At 34.5% G+C, this 22,689-nt stretch overlaps 1 protein-coding gene across 1 annotated transcript in view; it reads left to right on the top strand.

Annotated features, from left to right (window-relative positions):
- The window catches only part of Gpc5 (glypican 5), a 493,935-nt gene extending 471,758 nt beyond the window's left edge, over positions 1-22,177 (top strand). Inside the window, exon 7 of the mRNA XM_013022972.1 lies at positions 22,010-22,177. Coding sequence (XP_012878426.1) covers positions 22,010-22,177 — 168 coding nt within the window. The remainder of the gene's footprint in view (positions 1-22,009) is intronic.
- Positions 22,178-22,689: the final 512 nt, after the last annotated feature.

The raw sequence follows: 22,689 nt of genomic DNA, 5'->3' as shown, positions 1-22,689 counted from the left end.
CTTTCCTCTTCAGAGAAGTTTCTCTTTAAGACTTTAGCCCACTTATTTATTGGGCAGTTGTTTCTTTGAGGATTTGTTGTTAGAAGATTTAATTTTTTGAGTTCCAGATATATTTTAGATATGAGACCCTTGTCTGTTGTATGCTGGTGAAGATCTTCTCCCAATCTATGGACTTTCTATTGATCTTGCTAGCTATATCCTTTGCCATGCAGAAGCTCTGCAATTTCATGGAATACCATTTGTCCAACCTTTTTTGATTTGTTGTGTTTCTGGGTCTCTATTAAGAAAATTTCAGCCTGTGCCAAGGAGACCTAGGGTTTCTCCTATTCCATCTTATAATGTTTTCAGAGTGTCTGCTTTGACTCCAAGGTCTTTGATCCATTTGGAGTTGATTCTGGTAAAGGTGATATATAAGGATCTAGCTTTAGTTTTCTACAAGTGATCAACCAATAACTAGTATATGTCTGAGACAAGCAGAAAAGGTCATATAAGTTGATGTTAGTTGAAATGAACCCCAAGATAAGTTTTCAAATGTTTTTTTTTCTTTCTTGCGATTATTTCTAACATATTTCTAAGAAGATATGACCCTCCCCCAGAGTATCACCCCTGCTTTCATTATATTTTATGTTGGTATAATTTGTGGAGGTGAAGGGCAAAAACAAATCATTTAAATAGGGATACAGGTTGACCCATTGCAACAATGAGAAGTACAAGTCATTTTGCCGAAAAAGGAACTTTACAACTTTGGCTGGGGGGGTGGGAGGAGTGTAGGAGATAGGAAGGGTTGGGAAGGGGAAACAAAGGAGGCAACAATGCTTGAGAAGAAATGTACTCATTATCTTGCCCATGTAATGGTAACCCCTCTGTACTGTATTTTCACAATAAAAAAATTTAAAAATTAATATGTAAAAAGTTTTCAAATATCTACATGTGCTAACATAAATATAAAGAAGTTCTTACTTCAAAGTTTCAGCTTTGAAAAGATTTATGAGGCTGTTATATTTCACAACATCCATGACTAGATCAGCTCCTATATGCAACTTTTTAGAGTTTTGTAGACTTACTTTAAAATATAAAAATAACAAAAAGACAAGCATTTGGACTTTCTTTTCCTATTTATTACACGTGTTAACAGGAGCCAGAAGAGTCTCATTATGTCACCATGGATTTATTTTACAAGTTTGGCTTGAAAAACTGTGCCGAATTTGAATGCCTTACACATTTTTTGGAAAACAGCTATACTATGTAATGCACTGACCTTTTAGTGTTTGTTTTGACTGGTTGGTGGTAACACCTTTCAGGCTCAGTCAAATTGTAAACAGAAAGAAGTCTGAAAGCATAAAGGTCAGGAAACTTTACTCACAAAATTTATGAAGCTTTATAATATAACTATGTATAAAAAGAAGTGGAATTTACACATTTGTTTTTTAAGTTTCTATGTTAAAAAGGAGAAGAAAGCTTAAATGAATTTGAACCATAAATCACTACATGTTTTAATTTCTTTGTAAACAAACTTTATATGCATTTTGTAGAAAGTCATATTTCTTCTTTAATATCTTTCAGATTATTATATTTAAAAGTAAATAGCAGCCAGGCACCGGTGGCTTATGCCTGTAATCCTAGCTACTCAGGAAGCTGAGATCTGAGCATCGCTGTTCAAAGCTGACCTGGGCAGGGAAATCCTGTGGCTCAAGTGGGTAGAGCGCTAAACTTGAGATGAAAGAGCTGAGGGACAGCGTTCAGACCCAGAGTTCAAGTCCCAGGACTGACAGAAAAAAAAAAAAAGATGAATAGCAGCCAGGCTCTGGTGGCTCACACCTGTAATCCTAGCTACTCAGCAGGCTGAGATCTGAGGATCATGGTTCAAGGCTAGCTAGGCAGAAAAGTTCCTGGGACTTTTATCTCTATAAATTCCTCAGGAAAAGCAGAAAGTAGCTCAAAATTACAACAGCAGTGCTGTTGCTCAAGCAGTAGAATGCTGGCCTTGAGCAAAAGAAGTTCAGAGACAGTGTCCAGACTCTGAGTTCAAGCCCCAAGCCTAGAAAAATAAAAGAGGATAGCACTGATTTCCACATACTTATAGAAATGATACTGGAAAACCTTCAACCTTTGAGGTTCTCATTGCTTTTATCTTTGTTCTTCTGGTTCCTAGCACATAATGGCTTAATAGATACTTTATAAATAAATAAATTAACACAATTGGGATCTAATTTGGTACATATGAATAAGTAGTGAAAGAAAGAAATATTCATGTCACTGAAAATTAGAATTATCAACACTCCCACCTCTCTAGAAAACATGGAAAAGAAAGTTCTCTGGTTTAGAATTGCTCTTAGAGATCTAATTAATAACTTGGACAGTCAATCATACTCTTTAGGAACATTTCTGGGCAGTTACTGTTTATAAAACACTTCTATGGCCAGGCACTAGTGGCTCATGCCTGTAATCCTAGCTACTTGGGAAGCTGAGATCTGAGGATTGTGGTTCAAAGCCAGCCTGGTCAGGAAAGTCTGTGAGACCTTTATCTCCAATAAAACACCAGAAAACCAGAAGTGGTGCTGTGGCTCAAGTGGAAGAGCTGTAGTCTTGGGCTGAAGAGTTGAGGGACAGTGCCTAGGCCTAGAGTTCAAGCCACACAAGCACCACCACCAACAACAAAAACACATTTACTAACTGAAATTACATAGGAATGGATAAAATGGTAGTGCAAAAAAAGTAAAAATGAATTTGGATCTATGTGGGATTTGAGGGAAAGTAGTGTTTCTTGGATAAATTTGGATGCTCTGTTGTTTGGCGAATAGATATTTAGACTTGTAATATCCTTTTGAAGGAGAGATCCCTTAATTAATATGTAGTGACCTTCTTTATCTCTTCTCACAAATTTTAATTTGAAGTCTATTTATGGGGGCCGTTTGCTTGGTAGATTTTGTTCCAGCCTTTAACATTGAAAATGTATTTGTTTTTACGGGCAAGATGTGACTCCTGAAGACAGCAGATAGAAGGATCTTGTTTTTAATCCAACTAGACAGTCTATATCACTTATTTGCAATATCTAGTATATGTATGAGTCAAGCAGAAAAGGTCAGATAAGGTGATGTTAGGAAAATGAACCTTAAGATATATAATTTAATGTTTTTTTTTCTTTCATGCATTTGTTTCTAACACAATTATAAGATTATTTCTTTGTTGCTTTGTATGTCCCTCCCCCACAGTATAACCCCTGCTTTCACTGTATTTGATGTTTGTATAGTTTGTGGAGGGGATGGGGAAAAACAAGCCATTTAAATAAGGATACAGGTGGACCCATTGCAACAAGGAGAAGTACAAGTTGTCATGTCGAAAACGAACTTTACAACTTTGGTGGGAGGCCGGGAGGATTGGGGGGGCGGGGCGGGGGGAGGCAGGGAAGGGATGGGAAGGGTAAACAAAGGAGTAGGCTACAATGCTTGATAATGCCCATGTAATTGTAACCCCTCTGTACAGTATTTTCACAATTAAAAAAAAGTGAAAAATGGAAATATAAGTGTGGTATCACATAAATGTAGCAAGCTTACATGAGTTCAAAACAGAATACTACAAAAAGAGAAGATATTAACATTTATTTATACCAAAAGAAGTTATATGGGATAAAAGTCCATATTTTAAAACAAACTCAACAGGTTCTTTCTGTTGTTAGAATTCTGTACCAAGGGAGCCAAATAAGGTTTTACTAAATAGGGGGTCAAGACCCAGAGACTAAAAGTTCAGAAAAATATGAGACTACTTGTATTCTTGATAAATCAGAACACAAGGAATCCATAACATACACTTTAGTTGGTTACAATTATCAAAGAGCACCTGCCCAGTCTTAGGATATAGACAATCTGATGGCTAAACACTATAAAAGTGCTGTGATGGACAGTTAACATGAATTTGTATAAAGTTTCTTTTTATTGAATTGCAGATAGTTTTCTCTATTGTCTAAAATGTTCCTAAGAATGAATTAGGAATTTCAAGATAAAAATTTACTTTTGTATTTTAAAGAGAGATAAACACAAATACTCACATTGAACACCACAAAATATTACCAATATTCACTACACCAGGAAATTACAGGACTAATTTAAGGTCCTACATATTTTCACTCTAGGTTGGAAAAGAGCAGAATGCTAGAGGTACTAAGATTTTAATTTGCTCCTTCCATCTCGAGGCATTTCTGCTACTCTAGGTGAAGGCATATCCCTGATAACAAGTTGTCCTCAACTATCATGATCATTTAAAACTTACCAATTACTGAATCACTCAACTTTTTCTTATTCTTTTCTGTTCCCTCTGGGAGCTTGGATAATAGATGCTCATATCCCTGTCTGTCATTCTCTCCACGCAGTTCTCTTGGTGTGGCTGGTGTTTCTTCCTTGTTATCTGTGCCTGACAGGACCCAGGACATTATTTTCTCAGCACCACTTCTGAGAAAGGTTTCTTGTATTGTTCTAACAATTTCACCAGTCATACCTTGATCTTTACACATTTCTCTTCCTTGAGCCATCTTAGGCTAACTGGCTTAAAAACAAGATGTACCAAACACATTCTAGGCTGCTCTCTCGGGATATTTTAATTGAAAAAGGCAGATTCTTCCTTTTTCTGAGTGGACTGTGCTATACTTGTATGGCAGTTGCTCAATGGTATACATGATATCAAAAGAGTATCCATTTTAAATCTGTATTTTTGAGCATGAGTAAAGCCTTGCGAACTATTGCTTGGCTGGTGCTCTAATCCTTGGGCCATATTTCCACTGCTAGATTTTTGCTGACAAATTAGAGATAATGTGCTTGCCTAGCGTGCATGAAGCTTTGAGTTTTATTTGTCAGTACCACATAAGCAGAAAAAAGCCAGAAGTGGTGCTGGAACTCAACTGGTACAGTGCTAGCCTTTAGCAAAAGAAGCTCAAGGACACTGCCCAGGCCAGGCCCTGAGTTCAAGTCCCAGGACTGTCCAAAAAAGAAAATTCTTGCATATTTGTCTATCTGTTCTGGCTCTTAATCCCTGTACTTAAATCTCAGTCTCCTGAGTAGATAGAATTATAAGTGTAAACCATGGAATCTACCTTGTTTATTTCTGATAATTTAGAGACCCACTAATAAAATCTTTCTGGAATTATATTAAATCCTTACTATAAGTTCAGGTATAATTGTAATTTAAGGTGAAATCTTGAATAATGTCACCCCTTTCAACATTCCCACCCTCCCTTTCCAATCAAGGCCTTCCCTCACTTTTCTTAATTTTGTAGGATATATATTGAACTTTTCTTTTGCCATATAACAAGACAGTTTATGCATACAATGCATTTGGGTCATTTTTCAACATTTTTACCCCCCTTTGACCCATTCATTGTGGCATACACAATGAATTCTTGATTGCATTGATCAGAATGCTTTGTTGACTAGGAACTATTTAGTACCTCTAATACTGATAATAAAAGTATTTTAAAATGATGAAATCTGAGTAGCACATTGCATTCCATCATGAGCGTAAAAACAAGATATATACTTTTTCAGTAGTTCTAGACAAAATTGCAACAACAACAACAAACAAACATGGAATTGCTAAGCTGTAAATGACAAAATAGACCTAGAGAATTGTTTTAATGACCAGTAGTCAGGTAGATGATAAGGTTTTTAGACCAAGTAAAACAGGTCAGAGAGAATAGAGAACAAAGACTATTTGAACGGCAACTGGTCAAGCATCTTGAAAACTGATAAAAGAGCCACGGTGATGGCACATGCCTGTAGTAGGAACATTCAAGAGGCCTTGTCAGGCAGACTGGGAGTGCCAAGCCAGAGAGGAATATCTAGAAAATTCCAGACCAGGTTAGTCTACATAGCAAGTTCCTGTATAAAAATTAAAAGCAAACAAACAAAACAACAAAACACTAGATAAAATATCAGTTACTTTCAAGAAACTAAATAAAAATGAATCAACATATTACAAACACACTACAACATGCTACAAAGCAAATGAAACTACTGAGTCAAACAAAACAAAAACGGAAATAGAGCAAACAAAATATGCACAAAATGAAATATTTTAATAAAAAATAATGGCAAATAAAGAACTATAAGTATATTAAATAGTGAGGTGTTGGTTTTGTGTTTGTTTTCCTTTGGCAGTACAGTTTAAAATCAGAGAGCAGACACTCTGCCACTTGAGCCACTCCACAGCCCTTTAGATTTACACACTTTTCAGATAGGATTTCCATTATTTTTGACCAGAATTAGATAACTTAGACAGCAATCCTTCTTCCTATGAGGTTTTTTTTTATTAACATGCTGACGGAAAAACTATATCAATATAAAGTTATCTAGCCAGTAAAAGCATACACAGAATGAAGCATAGCAAAGTATATTTAGACAAATAATTATTCAACGAGTGTTTGACAAGAAGTTTAGATCTATGAGACATACTAAAGAACGATCTACTGTCTAAGGAGAAAGTATCCCAAGTAAAGCTCAAAACTATAGAAAGTGATAAATTTCACTGTAATAAAATAGCCTTTGAATATTGCCCCAAGAATATTTTTAACCTGAGATATGTATATATTACGAAAACCATATCTATTACTAGCACCTTTCTTACACACCAAAAATATTCCATCCACATGGGTGATGAATTTATCCCCACATCTAAAGTATAAATATGACTAACATAGCATTTTCAGGAAAGAAATACACCAAAAGTCATTTATAAGATTCTAATAATAGCATCATTTGTATTCAGGTCTGCAAAATACTAAAATTATAAGTTAATTTTCATTAATACATTATAATAAAATATAGCAAGACCATGAGTGAGCAGTTATTTTCAGTTTATATATACTTATAATGACATTAGTCTTTCATTTTAACATTTTTACCCCAATAAAAAATCTTATTTTCAGGTCACATTATAAAATACTTTGAGCTTGGAGTTAAACATCTGTTTTAGAGGAACCATAGGTTAATCTGTAACTACTTTTACTTTAGTTTTTAAGCATCTACATAGTATAGAGAAAGAAATTGAATTATAATAAATATCACTAAGTTCTGTAGTATATCTTGAAGAGAATATTTTTCTAAGCCAAATAGTAGAATAGATTAGAATAAAATTTTGGAGCTATAAGACACAGCTGGGAAATTTCAACCTTTTTTTTTCAGAAAAAAACCATTTAGTTGAAGAGAAATTAAAACTTCATTTAAGATCTCACATTTAAATATTCAGTATGAGAGTTTTACTTAAGATTTTAATCAAATATATCTCCACCCAAGAAGACAACTAAAGTCTCAGATTTTGCACATTTTCACACAAATTACTTATAGAATTGTCATAATGAAATTTCCCTTTGCTTGGTAAAGCTTTTTTTATGATTTTATAACATAGGAAAGGAGAGGAAGATTAGGAGAATTCCACTGAAAATGGTGATGATGAGAAGGAGATTTAGGAAGTCCTAATGCTTGTTATCCTCTGGCATATACAAAGATGCCATACTCACTAGGATCAGAATGATCTCCTCTCAGAAGTAAACCTTTGAAAGACTGGGGCCTTTTAAGTAAATCTTTTTATTTTAATAGGGCATCTAGAAAGAATTCTGAACCCCTGGTCAGTGAAGGCAGTATAGGTTGGTTGCTGAAGACAGATTTTAAATGGATTTACAATCTCCTGCAACTCTTTTCAAAAACTGATGCATTTTTGTGTATGTGAAAAAAAATTCTAGGTAGATAATGTTTACCCTGTAATACGTCATGTTTCTGTTTTCACTGTCCTTTTATGGTTTTCTTTTTCTGTCTTTCAGTGAATCAGTCAGATGGAGATAAAATGACAATGATTGCTAAATATACATTATAGCAACATAAATCTCATAACTCTTAAAATATATTAGTATATTCACATAATTGAAAGTGATGTGATCAGCACTTCTATCAGTAGATTCTGTCTATGGAGATGAGTGAGAAGCTTGTGTTGCCAGTTCTTTTCCTGATGACTCAGCCAGGGGAGACAAAAGTTACCAGATGATGGAAGAAAGCCATTAATCTGTCAATACATACAAAAATAATGCCATCTACATCATATTCTAGGAAATTAAGACACTTTTGGAAATAGGAATTTTGCTACCTTTACTACAAGTGTGGTTAATAGACATGACTCATCAGCTGATGGTCACTTGGTTAGAATTGGCTTTCAATCAAAGAATGCATCCATGCTTTGGAATATATTCACTTGTTTATCAAGTAATGTCAGCAAGATGATAATGTCAGCAAGACGATAGACATTTTCTCAGTAGTAAACTGTTATTGTAAATCAGTGTACCTTACTTAACTTGCCATAGTATATAAAATGACCTGAAGCATTTTCATTTGTTTTCAATAAGCAGATGTATATATTTACAGGGAAAGATATATTTTAACAACTTTTAAAAAGTTAGTACTTTTTACCTTTGTTGAAATTGGACCATTGCAGTTGCATATGAACTAATTAAAGACTGTTCAGATTGTTGGCACAATCATTGAAAATGACTCATTAATGACAAACCACAACCCACAATGAACACTATTCATTTAATTTATACTTAAGAAATGGAAAATACAGAAAGTGTTGAATAACTCAAGGTTCTTTCTTGGAATGACCTTTAATTTCACTCAGAGACCAGCTAGTATTAATTTTCTGATTTGTATTGTTTATATTTGCATAGGAATATATATAGGAATATAAAATATGTGTGTGTAGTTTGTGGTGTGTGTGTATAAGTGCATATGCACTTATGTTGATTTAGGAAATGAATAAGTTAGCCTAGAAATGAGGTAGTAAGTAGCATGAAGAAAGTAAGTTTTATCATTTTGATCTGGAGAAGTATATGGTTATATTTTATATCCTGCATAATAAAATGTTATACTATTAAGAAATTTGCATTCCATAGCTACCTCTTTAAATACTTTAACCTTATTAATGTACCTATTACTCCATTTTTCTTTTCTCTCTCCTTATCTCCTGTTTGCAGTCATGAGATAGTGCTCACTCAAATACTGCTTATTCCTTAACTCCTGCATGTGAACGTCTGTATCTTTTTGGGTGTTTTAATAGAAAACTCCAACATTACTTCTGTATTTCTTTTATAAGGAAAAATTGTTGGCCTTGCAGCCAATTATTTTCAGATTTGTAATTTTATATAGATGTTTTATAATATCCATTTGAAAAAATAATAAAATTTAGTCAGTACCATCCTCATTTTTCATAATTGTATGAGATCTATTTCATTTTTCTCTATTTCCACTTTATTGCTGCATTGAGCACTAGCCTTTGACATTTTTTAACTCTCCTATGATATTTTGTTAGGACTAGGATACAAATCACAATAAACTTGCCCGGTACTCTGGGGATGAAAATGGCCAGATTTTGAGTTGTAATTAAGAACGGGGCATAGGAATAAGGGTGAGCTGCATAATTTTCCTGTGGGAGCAAGATTAAATAACTCAAGTGCAGTTTTAGAACCTAGAGACTAAATCTATTAAACCTTTTCTAATTCCACCATTCTATTTACAAAATCACAAGTCTTTTGTAAATTGCCAAACTGCATTGCGTATGCTAAATGCCAACAGCACAGTGACCTTTCAAATTACTGGTGCAAGAGAAGCCAAGATCTGAAAGCTCTAACTTAAAGCAAACAATGACAAGAAATCGTAGAGAAATGACTTCTGTATCTGGTCATCCTAACATAACATGACTTTTTCTAAAATGTGTTTAGCTTTTTAGATAGAATAGTCTATAAAGATTTATCTGTTTTTGAAAATGTAAGTTTGGAGTTTTGTGATATTCACGTTGGTGGATAAGACATTTTCTAAGTTTGAAAGAGAAACAGGAAAATTGAGTGAAAGTAAGACTTGTAAAATATGATTTTAATCATGTTAATAAGGGGAAAATACTCTGTGGGTTTTGGTAGTGAATAGATAGGAATAGTCTTTAACTTCTGGTGAAAAGGAACATTTATGGTAAGGGAATGATGAGAGCATGTTACATAAAGAATGCTTTTATATCTCACTTCAGATACTCTATGGAGACAAGCAAAAATAGATCATGAGGGATTTTGAATCCGTTTTCCAATTTTAAAACGTTATGAGATTCTGTTGTTTCCCCTTTTTCATATAAATTGCTATGCCGGTTTCAGCTAAACTACATGAAAGTAAAAATACCAATTCTTTTATCTCAAAATTAAATTCATATATTTACATTTTGCATATATATTCTTCTACATAGAATTGTACTTTTTAAAGATGTTTTGTCAATGGTGAAAAGTACAATTTTTCTATATTATCAGTCTTCTGGTTTGGTATTTTTCCATCAACAAATTTCATCTACATATTCTTATCAGCAGTATAAACTCATAAATGGCAGATTTTCCCACGCTTACATTTGAATATAAGCTAAGGTGATCTATCGTGACTCCTTACATTTGAATATAAGCTAAGGTGATCTACCTTGATTCATGCTTCCAAACACATGCTTACTTCTCCCACATCTGCCTAAATGTGAGAAGAAAAGGAAACACTTTAGGAGTGCATCTTTATACATAGTGTTTTAAAGATCATTTAACTGTTCTTATGTTTGGGAGTTTTTGAATGTGAGGAATATATAGCTTTCACATCAACCGTGTTGTCTATATGAACCAACTACAGCCAGATTTTATTGCAAGTGTTTGAAAAGCTATTGCAGCTATGGGATGTTGCCAGACAGTTGGTTTAAAAAAATGAGTCTATTGAGAGATTGATTCAACAGCTGAAAGAAGTACATTTGCCTTAGAGTCATCAGATATTCTACCCACCAAATTCATTCTCCAAGAGCATCCCTAATAAGCTTCCTAAACCAATTAAACATAAGCAGGAAGCATCCATCATCAAAACTGGCTATTTTCAGCTAATCAGCTGCCTGCATAAACTGCACAGCATTGAGGAAAGGATGAACATGTGAAAGGTGATTGTTTGGTTTTGTGATTCCACTCTGACCTTACTTTGTCTCTTTCTCCAATTTTTGGATGCATTGCCATGTGCAGGGCCTGGTAAATGATTATAGTGCTTTATAGTACATAAAGTGCTTTTCCATGCATTATTATTCAGTAGAATAAAATGAGTTTTAATAGGCTTAAGTGATTTGCCTAAGGCACACAATTAATGTGTGCCTGGGACTCAAAATCGTGTCCTTTACTTGGTTCTAATTGTTCTATAAATATGTATGTATTGATTTTCTACACTCCTTGACAAGGAGTAGGTTCAGATTTTAAAACATCATCATTTTTACCTTTGGACAGACTTGGCCAACAAATCCAATGCAGAACGGTCTTTATAAAATGAATTTTATTGGTATATAGTTTTCTCCTTCACAGAAAGGAGAGGCAATGTTAGTTTCTACAGGTTACAAAACTAACAGTGATCAAGTTAACCATCACTCTGCATTTAAATGTGCTAACGCTTGCATTATGTAGACCAAAAAATACTCAGAAAAACTTCCTAATGGATATTCTTATCCTGTTTTTCAGATGAAGACAGCATAATTCTGGGGAAATAATATCAAATTTATTTTGGATCTTAAGTTTAAAAAAGAACTTATATGCTTTATGGCTTTATTTATATATGTGGCAAACATGAAGAAATTTGTCAAAGTACATGGCATAAGTATGTGACAACTTCCCATGTGTCACATACAGAAATTGCATTGTCACTCTATAGATTTACATTACTTGTTCTTGTTCTATTAAATGAACACACTCAAAAATCTTGGTTTTGTTACAAATCTATTGGCAAGTCTCCTTTTGCATGAAAGATATGTCTATTTCTCCAAAGTTTTTAAGACTAAGGTGGGGTACTGCTTTCCCAGGATAATGGAACCTACTGAAAAAGGAAAGTTAAAAGCAAGATATATTTGAGAGTTTGCAGGAAGGGAAGAATGCTACCTTGGGAAATAATAGGAATGCAGATAATTATTTGATGGCCTCTATAGAACATGAATCTCAACTCCATTTCTACTCTAGGAAAAGCAAACAGACTTTGTGTGCAAATCATTTTTGTAAAATTTTCCTATTTAATATGTATAATAAAATACTTGTTTACATATTTACTTAAAGGGTAAAAAGGAAAGCAAAAGCAGCCCAGAAAGGAACAATTGGAGCTTGTAGATTACAGTCAGTTTGTCTTAAAATTCTGAATGATGTAAAGAAGAGAGTGTAGGATGTGTAAGAGGGATTCAATAAAGATATACATATTTTGTTAAAAAATGACAAATTTTAATTCTGGAAATTTAAACACAGTAAGTCAATTAAAAAAACACAGTTGAAAACATCTTTACCAGACCTAATCACATTGCCAACAGAATATCAAATCTTGAAGATATGGTAGATATGCTAGGATATGCAAATGAACATGGAGTAAAACATTAAACAATTATAAATAGAAAATGTATGGCCTCTAAGGTGTTGAAAAGGTAAAACTTGAAGAATGGGCATAGAAGAAGAGATGTAAAATAAAGGTAGGGAAGAACATATTTAATAAAATAATTCCAAAAATCTTCCCAAATCTTGAAAAATAGATACTCACCAAATACAGAAGACTTTCTTGTAAGACTCCAAGTAGATGAGGCTGGTTATGATTCTTGTCATATCATGTTATAGTTAAAACATTAGGCATACAAAACATGGAAATAATATTGAAAACTACAAGAGAGAAATGCCAAATCACTTATAAAGAAAAATCTATCAGAATAAGATAAGATTTCTCAGTACAAATTATAAGATAGGGGTGAGGAATTTTTCATTCCTGAAAAGAGACATTTGTGTTTTATAACATATAAAATTATCTAGACCAGAAGTCACCATAGGCAGCCAACAAGAAGCATATGAGAAGCACATATGTCTCTTCTATCACATACTAAATGATTTTGTAGGCATTACAGGACCTGCAAGATGATTTTTCCCATCTCTGCTTTCAGTGCACGGAGGCCATGAAATTTCATGCCCTTGAAGAAAATAACTATTATCCAAAATTACTGTATCCAGCAAAATTGTCATTTCTAATATGAGGAAAAATTAAATTTTCCATAATAAACAAAAACGAATGCAATTTATGACCACTAAACCACCACTGGGGAAAGAACAAATTCACCAAATGAGTAGAGAAGCAAAAGAGGAATAAGGAAGAATCAATCACTACAACACCATGAAAATTGCAGGAATTAATACATAACTTCCAACAATAACTCTGAATGTTAATGGCCTCAATTTTCCTATCAAAAGACACAGACAGGCAGATTGGATTAAAAAATACAAGGTTTGAATATTTATTAGCTACTATAAATCCATCTCACTGACAAAGACAAACATAGGCTTAGAATAAAAGAATGGAAAAATAATTTCTCAGCAAATGGAACCTGAATGCCAGAAGGAATAGCTGTACTCATATATGACAAGGCAAACTTCAAACCAATATTTGAAAGCACAAAGGCATTATATCATTTTAATAAAGGGGAAATATAGTAGGAAGAAATAACAGCTACAAATGCATAGGCACTGAATATGGATGCACCCACTTTTATGGAGCAAAAACTACCAGATATATGAACATAACTGGACCTCAACACAGTACTAATGGGTAGCTTTAATGGTTCACTAAAATACCATTTAGGCAGAAAATCAATAATAAAAGTTTAGAATTAAGCAAAACTGTAGATCATATGGACTTAATGGATATCTACATAATATTCTGCCTAAGAGTGTCAGAGTTCACATTCTTCTTACAAGCTCAAAGAACATTCTTCACAGTAGGTATTATTTTGGATATATGGATATTGAACAGAGCATAAGAAAACTCACCAAACACTGTGTGGAAAAGAGAGGAAGAAAAAATGCAAATATAGAAGAGGGGATGATTTTTTTGGGGGGGGTCCGGTCGTGGGGCCTGAACTCTGGGCCTAGGTGCTGTCCCTCAGCTCTTCAGCTCAAGCCTAGCACTCTACCACTTGAGCCACAGCACCACTTCTGACTTTTTTCTTTTTGCTTATGTGGTGCTGAGGAATCGAACCCAGGGCCTCATGCATGAAAGGCAAGCACTGTACCACTGAGCCACCTTCCCAGCCGAGGGGATGATTTTTTTTAGAGAGAATTATGTTCATGTATGGAATTAACATAATGGAAACCCTTTATATAAATGATATGCACTAATAAAATAATAAATAAACAAACAGACAATTGAAACCTCCCTTTTATTTCCAGTTAACAGTAACTAAGATAATAAACAGAAATATGTTTTGGAAATACTTTTTGCTTGATATGTCAAATATTCGTTCAAATAACTTGTTAGAATTTTCTAGTTTCTCAGAAGTAAGGATGTTTTAAAGTATTCCTTATTAAAAAAAACATGGAGAAATGTTATTTAGCATGGTCACTAACTAAACTTTTGGACTATTTCTCCATTTTCCTGATTTTCATATTATTTAATTTATTTGATCTATGTCTTGTTGAATATTGATCTTTAGAATGTCATCTTTGTCATAAAGTACATACCGAATACTCTTTCAGAATAAAGACAGTATTTTTCTGATATCGATATTTACCTTTCAAAATTCCAGTTATATACTATATTCTCAACCAAATTCTTTTCCTTCTTTTTTTAATTGTAAAGGTGATGTAAACAGGGGTGACAGTTACATAAATCAGGTAATGAGTAAATTCCTTTTTGACTAGTTTCACCTCTTCCCCTGTTTTCTTCCAGTTTTTTCACTCCTGATCCCTCTTCCCCACAAGTTGTATAGTTCATTTTCAACACAGTGTCTAGTGAGTATCATAGCTGCATAATTCACCTTTTCCCAACGATTTCTGTATGCCCTGTTACTCTCCCCAAATCAGATAAACTTATATACAAGACAAAAAGTACAGAAGTGAAAAACAGTGACAAAGGGGAAAAATAAAACAAAACAAAAACCCATAATAAGTAAAATAACAACTAAAAAACACTTGTTTCTCTTTCTTGGAGTTCATTTAGATAAAAACCATTTTATATGATCATATACACACAGGTATTGAGCCTTTGTGTTCCTCTCCTAAGAATATCCTTCTGTGATCTCACTGCATGAATATTTAGAGTCCAGTTTATTTTATCATGTCCAGTGTAATTGTTTTTACCACCCATTGTGTTTAATTGTAAATTTATATGCACATTCTAGTTGCCACAAATGGAGGAAATCATGCAACCTATGTTTCCTTGGGTCTGACTTACTTCACTTATAATTTTTTCCAAGTCTTTCTATTTCCTTATAAATGAGGCAATATCATTCTTTCTGATGGAAGCATAGAATTTCATTGTATATATGTCTCATTTTGTTTTTTTTAATTTTATTTTTTTTGGTAAAGATGCTATACAGAGGGGTTAGTTACATGAGTAAGGTAATGAGTACAGTTATTGTCCAGCATTGTTACCTCCTCCTTTGTTGTTCTAGTACTATTCCTACCCTCCCACCTCACTCACTCCCCCCTTCCCCAAAGTTGTAAAGTTCATTTCCTACATCATGTCTTGTGAGTATCATTGATGTAATGGGTCATCTGTGTCCTTGTTTCAGTGTTTTGTTATTCCCCTTCCCCACCCCAAATTAGATAAATGTATATACAAGATGCAGGGTACTAAAATCAAGCACAGTGACAACAGGGGATAGGCCATAGGGGGAAGAACATACAAAGGAAATAAAAAAAAATCACCTAGTACATTAAAAACAACTAAGTAGACCACTTGTGTCCATATCTTAGGGTTCATTTTGCTTAGAATCATCTTTTTGTTGTTGTTGGTTGCGGGGCTTGAGCTCTGGGCACTGTCCCTCAGCATTCAGCTCAAGGCGAGCGCACTACCACTTGAGCTACAGCGCCACTTCCGGTTTTCTGGTGGTTTATTGGAGATAGGAGTTTCAGGGTCTTTCCTGCCCCGGCTGTCTTTGAACCATGATCCTCAGATCTCAGCCTCCTGAGAAGCTAGGATTATAGGTGTGAGCCACCGGCACCCAGCTTAGCATCATCTTATATGGTCATATGTACATAGCTTTTGAGCTTTTCTATTTATCTGATAAAATTATCCTAGACACATACTAATTACTGCAAATGATGGAAGCCATGGGACCTATATTTCTTTGGGTCTGACTTACTTCACTTAATATGACTTTTTCCAAGTCTTTCCATTTCCTAGCAAATGAAGCGGTGTCATTCTTTCTGATGGAAGCATAGAATTCCATTGTATACATATACCACATTTTCTTGATCCATTCATCTACTGAGGAGCACCTGGATTGGTTCCATATCTTAGCTATGGTGAATAATGCTGCGACAAACATAGTTGTTTTGGTAGCTTTATTATGGCCTTGTTTTAGATCCTTTGGGTAAATGTGCTCAAGTGGATTGCTGGGTCATTTTTCTTGATCCATTTTTCCACTGAGGGCATCTGGGTTGATTCCATACCTTGGCTATGGCAAATAATGCTGCAGTGAACATAGTTGTGCTGGCAGCTTTAGTGTGGCCTGGTGTACTCTCAGATAAATATAAAGAATTGGAATTGCTGGGTTACAGGGAAGCCCTATGTTTACTATTTTGAGGAACCTCCATACTCCTTTCCAGAGTATCAATCAAAAATTTTTAATTAATAAAGTTAACCAGTCTAGCAGTCAGTAAGAATAAATCCAAAATCATTATAGAACATGATGGCCTCTGATAATTCCAATAAAGTGAAAACACTTTATAAGATATAGATGGCATGAAAGACAGGATATGCACAATAAAGTATTTCCAATTAATCAAAAAATCTGTATTTAAAATCTATCTTATAATACATACTGTAGTCATGATGGAGAATGGTATATAGTAAACTAAATGTTAGTTTCATGTCTGAAGAGCTTACCATTTGTCATAAAGTTCTCATGTATATTCATAAGTGCTGATTCAGTGTGCCAATGAATGGTACTGTGTCCCATAGACATATGTGTCAGATGGAAAATAACATATTTATGTTTGAACTTAAAAAATTAAGTACAAAATGGAAGAGGAGGCGGAGTGCTGGTGGCTTACACCTATAATCTTAGCTACTCAGGAAATTGATTGTGCTTTGAAGCCAGCCTAAGCAGGAAAGTCCATGAGACTCTTATCTAATCAGCCACCAGAAAACCAGAAGTGATGCTGTGGCTCAAAGTGGTAGAGCACTAGACTTGAACTGACAAGCTCAGAGACAGTGCCCAGGCCCAGAGTTCAGCACCACGACTGACAAAAAAAAAAAAAAAAAGGAAGAGGAAAAGATGTGTTCTGTATGGTCGAGAAACAACAATTGGAAGTGAAGAGACAATAAGGCAATTCTGAGAAAAATCACGTTATTTCTCTGAGAATATATGAACTGGCTTGTGGCAAACTTTGGGGACTGCAGAGGTAATAAAATCTATTATATGGAAGCTTGAGTGTCTGGCCACTTTTTTGTCTCTATCTTCTTGGAATTTATTTCTTTTTTTAATTTTTATTTTTATTAGTCTGGCCACTTTTGAACATTAGGACCTCACTTCTATAAGTTTATCATTGTGTGTTGACAGGCAATTCAGTTACATCAGTTTGGAAAATATGAGGTGATTCCCACGTAGACAGGACTGCTTTGTGTGAGATTATTCATGAACTTTTTGTTTGAGACAAATTAAGAAAGAGATATGATATGCCTCTAGTAAGTTATTTTTATCCTATTCTCCCACTAACCTTTCTGGACTGATAATTGTCCCTTGCAGACATATAATGGGAAACAATGAGCTTGATAGTAAAGTGTTTCCAATGACATTAGGGCAGATAACATGAAAAAGAAGCTGATTTGGAAAATCTCATGTGGTGGCTGCAGGTAATAAAGACTAATGCTACTGCAATGAGTGAAATGGCAAGAGAAGTTATGATGATATGTGAATAGTGAGATAAATAGTGTCATTGCTAGATAGAAAGGGAGAAGAGTCTTCTTCACCTTTATCTGATGCCTAGATGGGAACAGATGGGCACAATGAGGGATGAAGTTTCAAGCAAAAATGTAGCGTTCAGATGAGAGCCCAATCTGTTTGGAGGAGTTCCCTTAAAGGCACTAATAATAGATGCATTATACTTCTAACTGAAACATGTTTCAATTAGATTAGCTAGAGTCAGTTAGCTGTAGTTAGGTTAGTCAAAAAAGAGAGAAAATGAATAAAGATTTTATTGTAATGCCCGTTTATTTTGCTGACTAGAAGTTCATTAGAATTTTAACAAGTGATGATTGTTACTACTTTGAGAAAGAGAATGAAAGTGAGTATGTAGTTAGCATGTAGTTGCAAACATAGAAATAATGCAAAATGAATTTTTTGAGAAAATAAAATTTGGCAGACCTACCATGTGCAGGAGAGGGAACTCTACATTAAGTTCCTATTCCTTCCTATCAGAGGAAGATGAGATCATTGGAGGTACTGGAATCATGGATCAAATGACACATAGTTGGATTAGTTGATCATAAAAAACACTGCAGTTATATCTCTTGCTCAGAGATGTGGAAAACAGAAATATAAAGAAGTAGAGAAAAGTGAAAAATATGCAGAACTTGGTAACACCTTTTTCAATGTACCACCTTTTTGGATATGGTAGTGTCTCATGGAAATTTTGACCTCTTGTTCTGAGGAATGTGATATAGAGAATCAAGAACATCAGACAAGAAGTGTGTGATTAGGGATTAAAGAACATAATACTTTTCACTTTGGGCATGGCAAATGACCACACATTTAGTAGCTCAAAATAATATCCATTTGCCAGTTCCACAGACACATTGGTCAGGGGAAAAGTAAGTGGTCAGTTGCACTTAACTGAATTTGGAGATCCTGAGAGAAAATCACTAACACATCCATTTAGGCTATCGACAACACTCAGATGAAGGACTGAAGTCTGCAACTCCTTGAGGAGTAAAGCTGCTCATTCCATTCTTGGGTCTCAGAGGCCACAACTAGCTCAGTCCCAAAGCCCACCAGGTGGGCTTTGACAACACCCCAGCTTATATCCAGTACTGCAATAGTGTTATCTAGCTTTCTTTAAACTGTGTTTCCAGTGTCTGAATCTGTAGCAGCCACGGAATTTTTTTCTTTTAAAGAAATCAAGTGATTATTTTAATCCACCCCAGAGATGTTACTTTTGGTAAACCCAAGATCATTTGTTACATTTGAAATCTGTAGTTGCTTTATAAAGGAGTACCTATAAAATGGCATTGTATTCACAGTCTGAGTGGGTAAGGGGTAGAGTGGAAAGTTCCATGGTACAATATCCAGTTCTGCTCATAATTAAAATTAAGCTAAAATATTATTTTATCTAATATGTTCTTTTAAGTTTGTGTTCAGTTTGCCTTAGATGTTTCTTAGAGTGCCAATAAAGTAATAAAAATACAGAAATCATTACATGTATTTTAATATTATTTTTCCAATCACTATAATAAATAAAAAATTCTATGACAGATAATATCTTCAATTACATTCAACAAACAACCATTTCTCAAAATGATAAGTGTTGTTTTACATGGACTCTGTTTCTGTTTGCATTTTTGAGTCCCAGTTCTTTGGGTTGGGTCCTGGTGATTTATACAGTGCTCCTGTTATCCAAGGGATTCCATCTGTGCTCTGGCCTAAATCCCAGTAAAATCCTGGAAAAATCTTAGGGAATTAAAGGGGAAAAAATTTGTGTAAGAAAATGTTGGTAAAGAATATCAGGGTGAAAAAAGGGAGCAAACTTACCAAATGTGACATTTGTACTTGTTAGTTAGTACTTCAAAAATGTTATCCCAAATATTGTAGTTGAATTCTTTATCTAATAATTGTTCCAATTAATGTGCTTTGAATGTTTAAATGATATCTCAGTAGAATTGATTACAAAGTAGATAATACTACTCAAAATGTATTCATCTGTAATATAGTGGAAAATAAATGTTTGTAAAGTCTTTCACACATAGTTTTTTTTCTTCTCACTATAAACAGTGGTACACATAAATCATTGTATTTATTTTAAATGAGGAAGCCACGTTGTTCAAAGAACTTTCTCAACATCTCACGGCTAATGTTTGTCAGAATTAGGATTCATATCAAAGCAGGTTGGAGTCCAGAGTCCAAGTCCTTTGTGAGGGTACTAAATACATACCAGATTTCATAATTCTTAATAACAAATGATAGAGGGTAAAAAATGAAACCAATTGGCCTCACCCTATTTTTTAGATTTTATTCTTTATATGATTTGTTTCACATCTGTGATCTGTGTTGCTTCTCTGCAAAAGCCCTGCCCTCCTGTCCAGACAATAACAAAAACACAGCATGTTTTGGTATTGCCATAAGGTCTAGCAAATTCATTTCATCTTGAAAGAAGCTTTCTTTTTAAATTTAGCATACTAGTCAGGTACTAGTGGCTCATGCCTATGATCCAAGACACTTAGGAGGCTGAGATCAGTAGTTGGTCAGAAGATCATATACTAGATGAAAAGTCTACAAGACTTCATCTTTGAAATAACCAGAAATAAAACAGGTCTGGAAGTATGGCTCAAGTGGTAGAGCACCAGCCAAGGAAACAAGCTGAGCAATTGCAAGGGCTTGCGTTCAAACCCCAGTATCCAAAAACAAAAAAGGAAGAGAAAATGTATGCTAACATATTCTTTGAGAAATTCTAGCAAACAAAAATAAGAATTTATTGTCAGGTTCTCTAGCATTACTTTTCGGTTAGAAAATAATCCCTTTAAACAACTATAATTTTGAAATTTAAGAATTGCAAAGTCTAGGTGATTGATAGAATAATTCTATATATAAGTACATTTATCTTAGATGTACTGAGATTGTTTCCATCTATGTTCTTCAATATGAACTACTGTTATTGGATTATATGTTTAACTATGATCTGTGAAATGACAGTACATTTTGGAAAAAAAATCACGGAAGTCACCATTATCAACTTTTCACAAAACACTGATAATTTAAATATTGACTAAGCAGACCACAGAGGTACATATCATTCACACTACAGCAGTACCTCTGGTCTCATTTTCCCCAACACTGCCTTAGGGAAGTAAACAACACATATTAGATTACTTTTCTCAATCTTCGCTTTAAGTAAAGTTTCTATTATTCCTTATATCACCTTTTTAGAAAGAAGTTCAGACATTTACAATATTATTCAAAAACCATTACCAGCCCTTTATGCTGTAGGGAAAGTGGCTATTCTATTACTTAGTTCATATAGATGAATGGAATTCTTGACAGCCAAGATCAAGGAGTTATTTTAAATTTCTTAATGACTTGAAGAAATAAATGGAAATAGACGTAATTTTTTTTGTCCCAAGGTTGAATTCTGAGACATTATACATGGTGCCATATATTTTATCTATAAAAAAGCAAAGGAAACTATGTTTGAAGTTCATTATTTTGCTGACATTTTTTCTAGAAGGACAGTACTTTACTTCTCTTTAGGAATGTGGGGAGTGTAGGTTGCAAAGGAATTTAATATACTCAGTCAGTAGAATTTCAGTTGAACTTCTAGTAGATTGAGATTTGGTTTTCCATACTGACACATTTTTTTTTTAATTCAGAGACAACAGATTCCTTAGCCAGAGTACCCACAAGCAAGATGGCCTGCTTTTGTTTGCTTCCTAAACAGTCATTTCAAGCCCATCACAAAGTCAATTGGCAGATGGTAGATCTTCCTTGATAGGAGACTGAGCCCATTATTTATCACATTTTAGTGGAGAGAGAGAGAGAGGAGAAGGAGAGAGAGAGAGAGAGAATATAGATAGATGTAGATAGATATCTGGCGATTTGATTTGGTAAGGTATCTACACCAAAACTGTGATACCACGACAGAGAACCATTCTAATTTCTACCAAAGCTGTATGACACAGAACGCTTAGAAGTTTGAATTTGCTGTTAATAATTACTTTGTGTGTGTGTGTGTGTGTGTGTGTGTGTGTGTGTGTACCTCTAGTTGTTACAGGGTCGATCACCCAAACCTGACAAGTGGGAAGTTCTTCACATGGGCAGTGGAGGTGGCACAGTTGAGCAGATCAGCGGTGACTGTGATGACGAGGACGGCTGTGGGGGCTCAGGGAGCGGCGAGGTCAAGAGAACGCTGCAAATCACAAACTGTGAGTGAGCAACCACTTTGAGATACCTTTAAGCATGATTATGACCAATACTAAGAATTGAGGACTATCAATTCAGAAGTAGGCAAGAGGAACTGGAAATTAAAAGAAGCTTGATTTTAGTTATTCAAAACATTTATGTGGAGTGTGTGTGGGGGGGGGTTTTCTTTATTTTTAGTTAATGGGCATTTTTTTCTGGGCAAAACTAATGTATGATTGCCATTCTGAGGATTACAAAATCTTTAAGTAGCATGCTTCTTAGAACATGGATGGATAATAAATGGATATTGATAATGTGAAACTAGAAGCCTCAATATTAAATAATCAAGTTGTACAATGTTTAAAGCAGTATGATGCCACTCTAGATGTTTTTACTCTGCATTAGAGTCAGATTGTAGCAGGGGTGGGTGTGGTGATCTAGCTCTTTGGGGAGCACAGATAGGAGGACCACAGTCTATGTCAAGCTCGGACAACAAAAATGTGACAGCTCATCTGAAAAAGTAGCTAAAATAAATTAATGCTT

Source organism: Dipodomys ordii, unplaced genomic scaffold (assembly GCF_000151885.1).
Source record: "Dipodomys ordii isolate 6190 unplaced genomic scaffold, Dord_2.0 Scaffold65, whole genome shotgun sequence".
NCBI lineage: Eukaryota > Metazoa > Chordata > Mammalia > Rodentia > Heteromyidae > Dipodomys > Dipodomys ordii.
The sequence above is the reverse complement of the archived record's forward strand: the minus strand, read 5'-3'. Positions and strand labels throughout refer to the sequence as shown.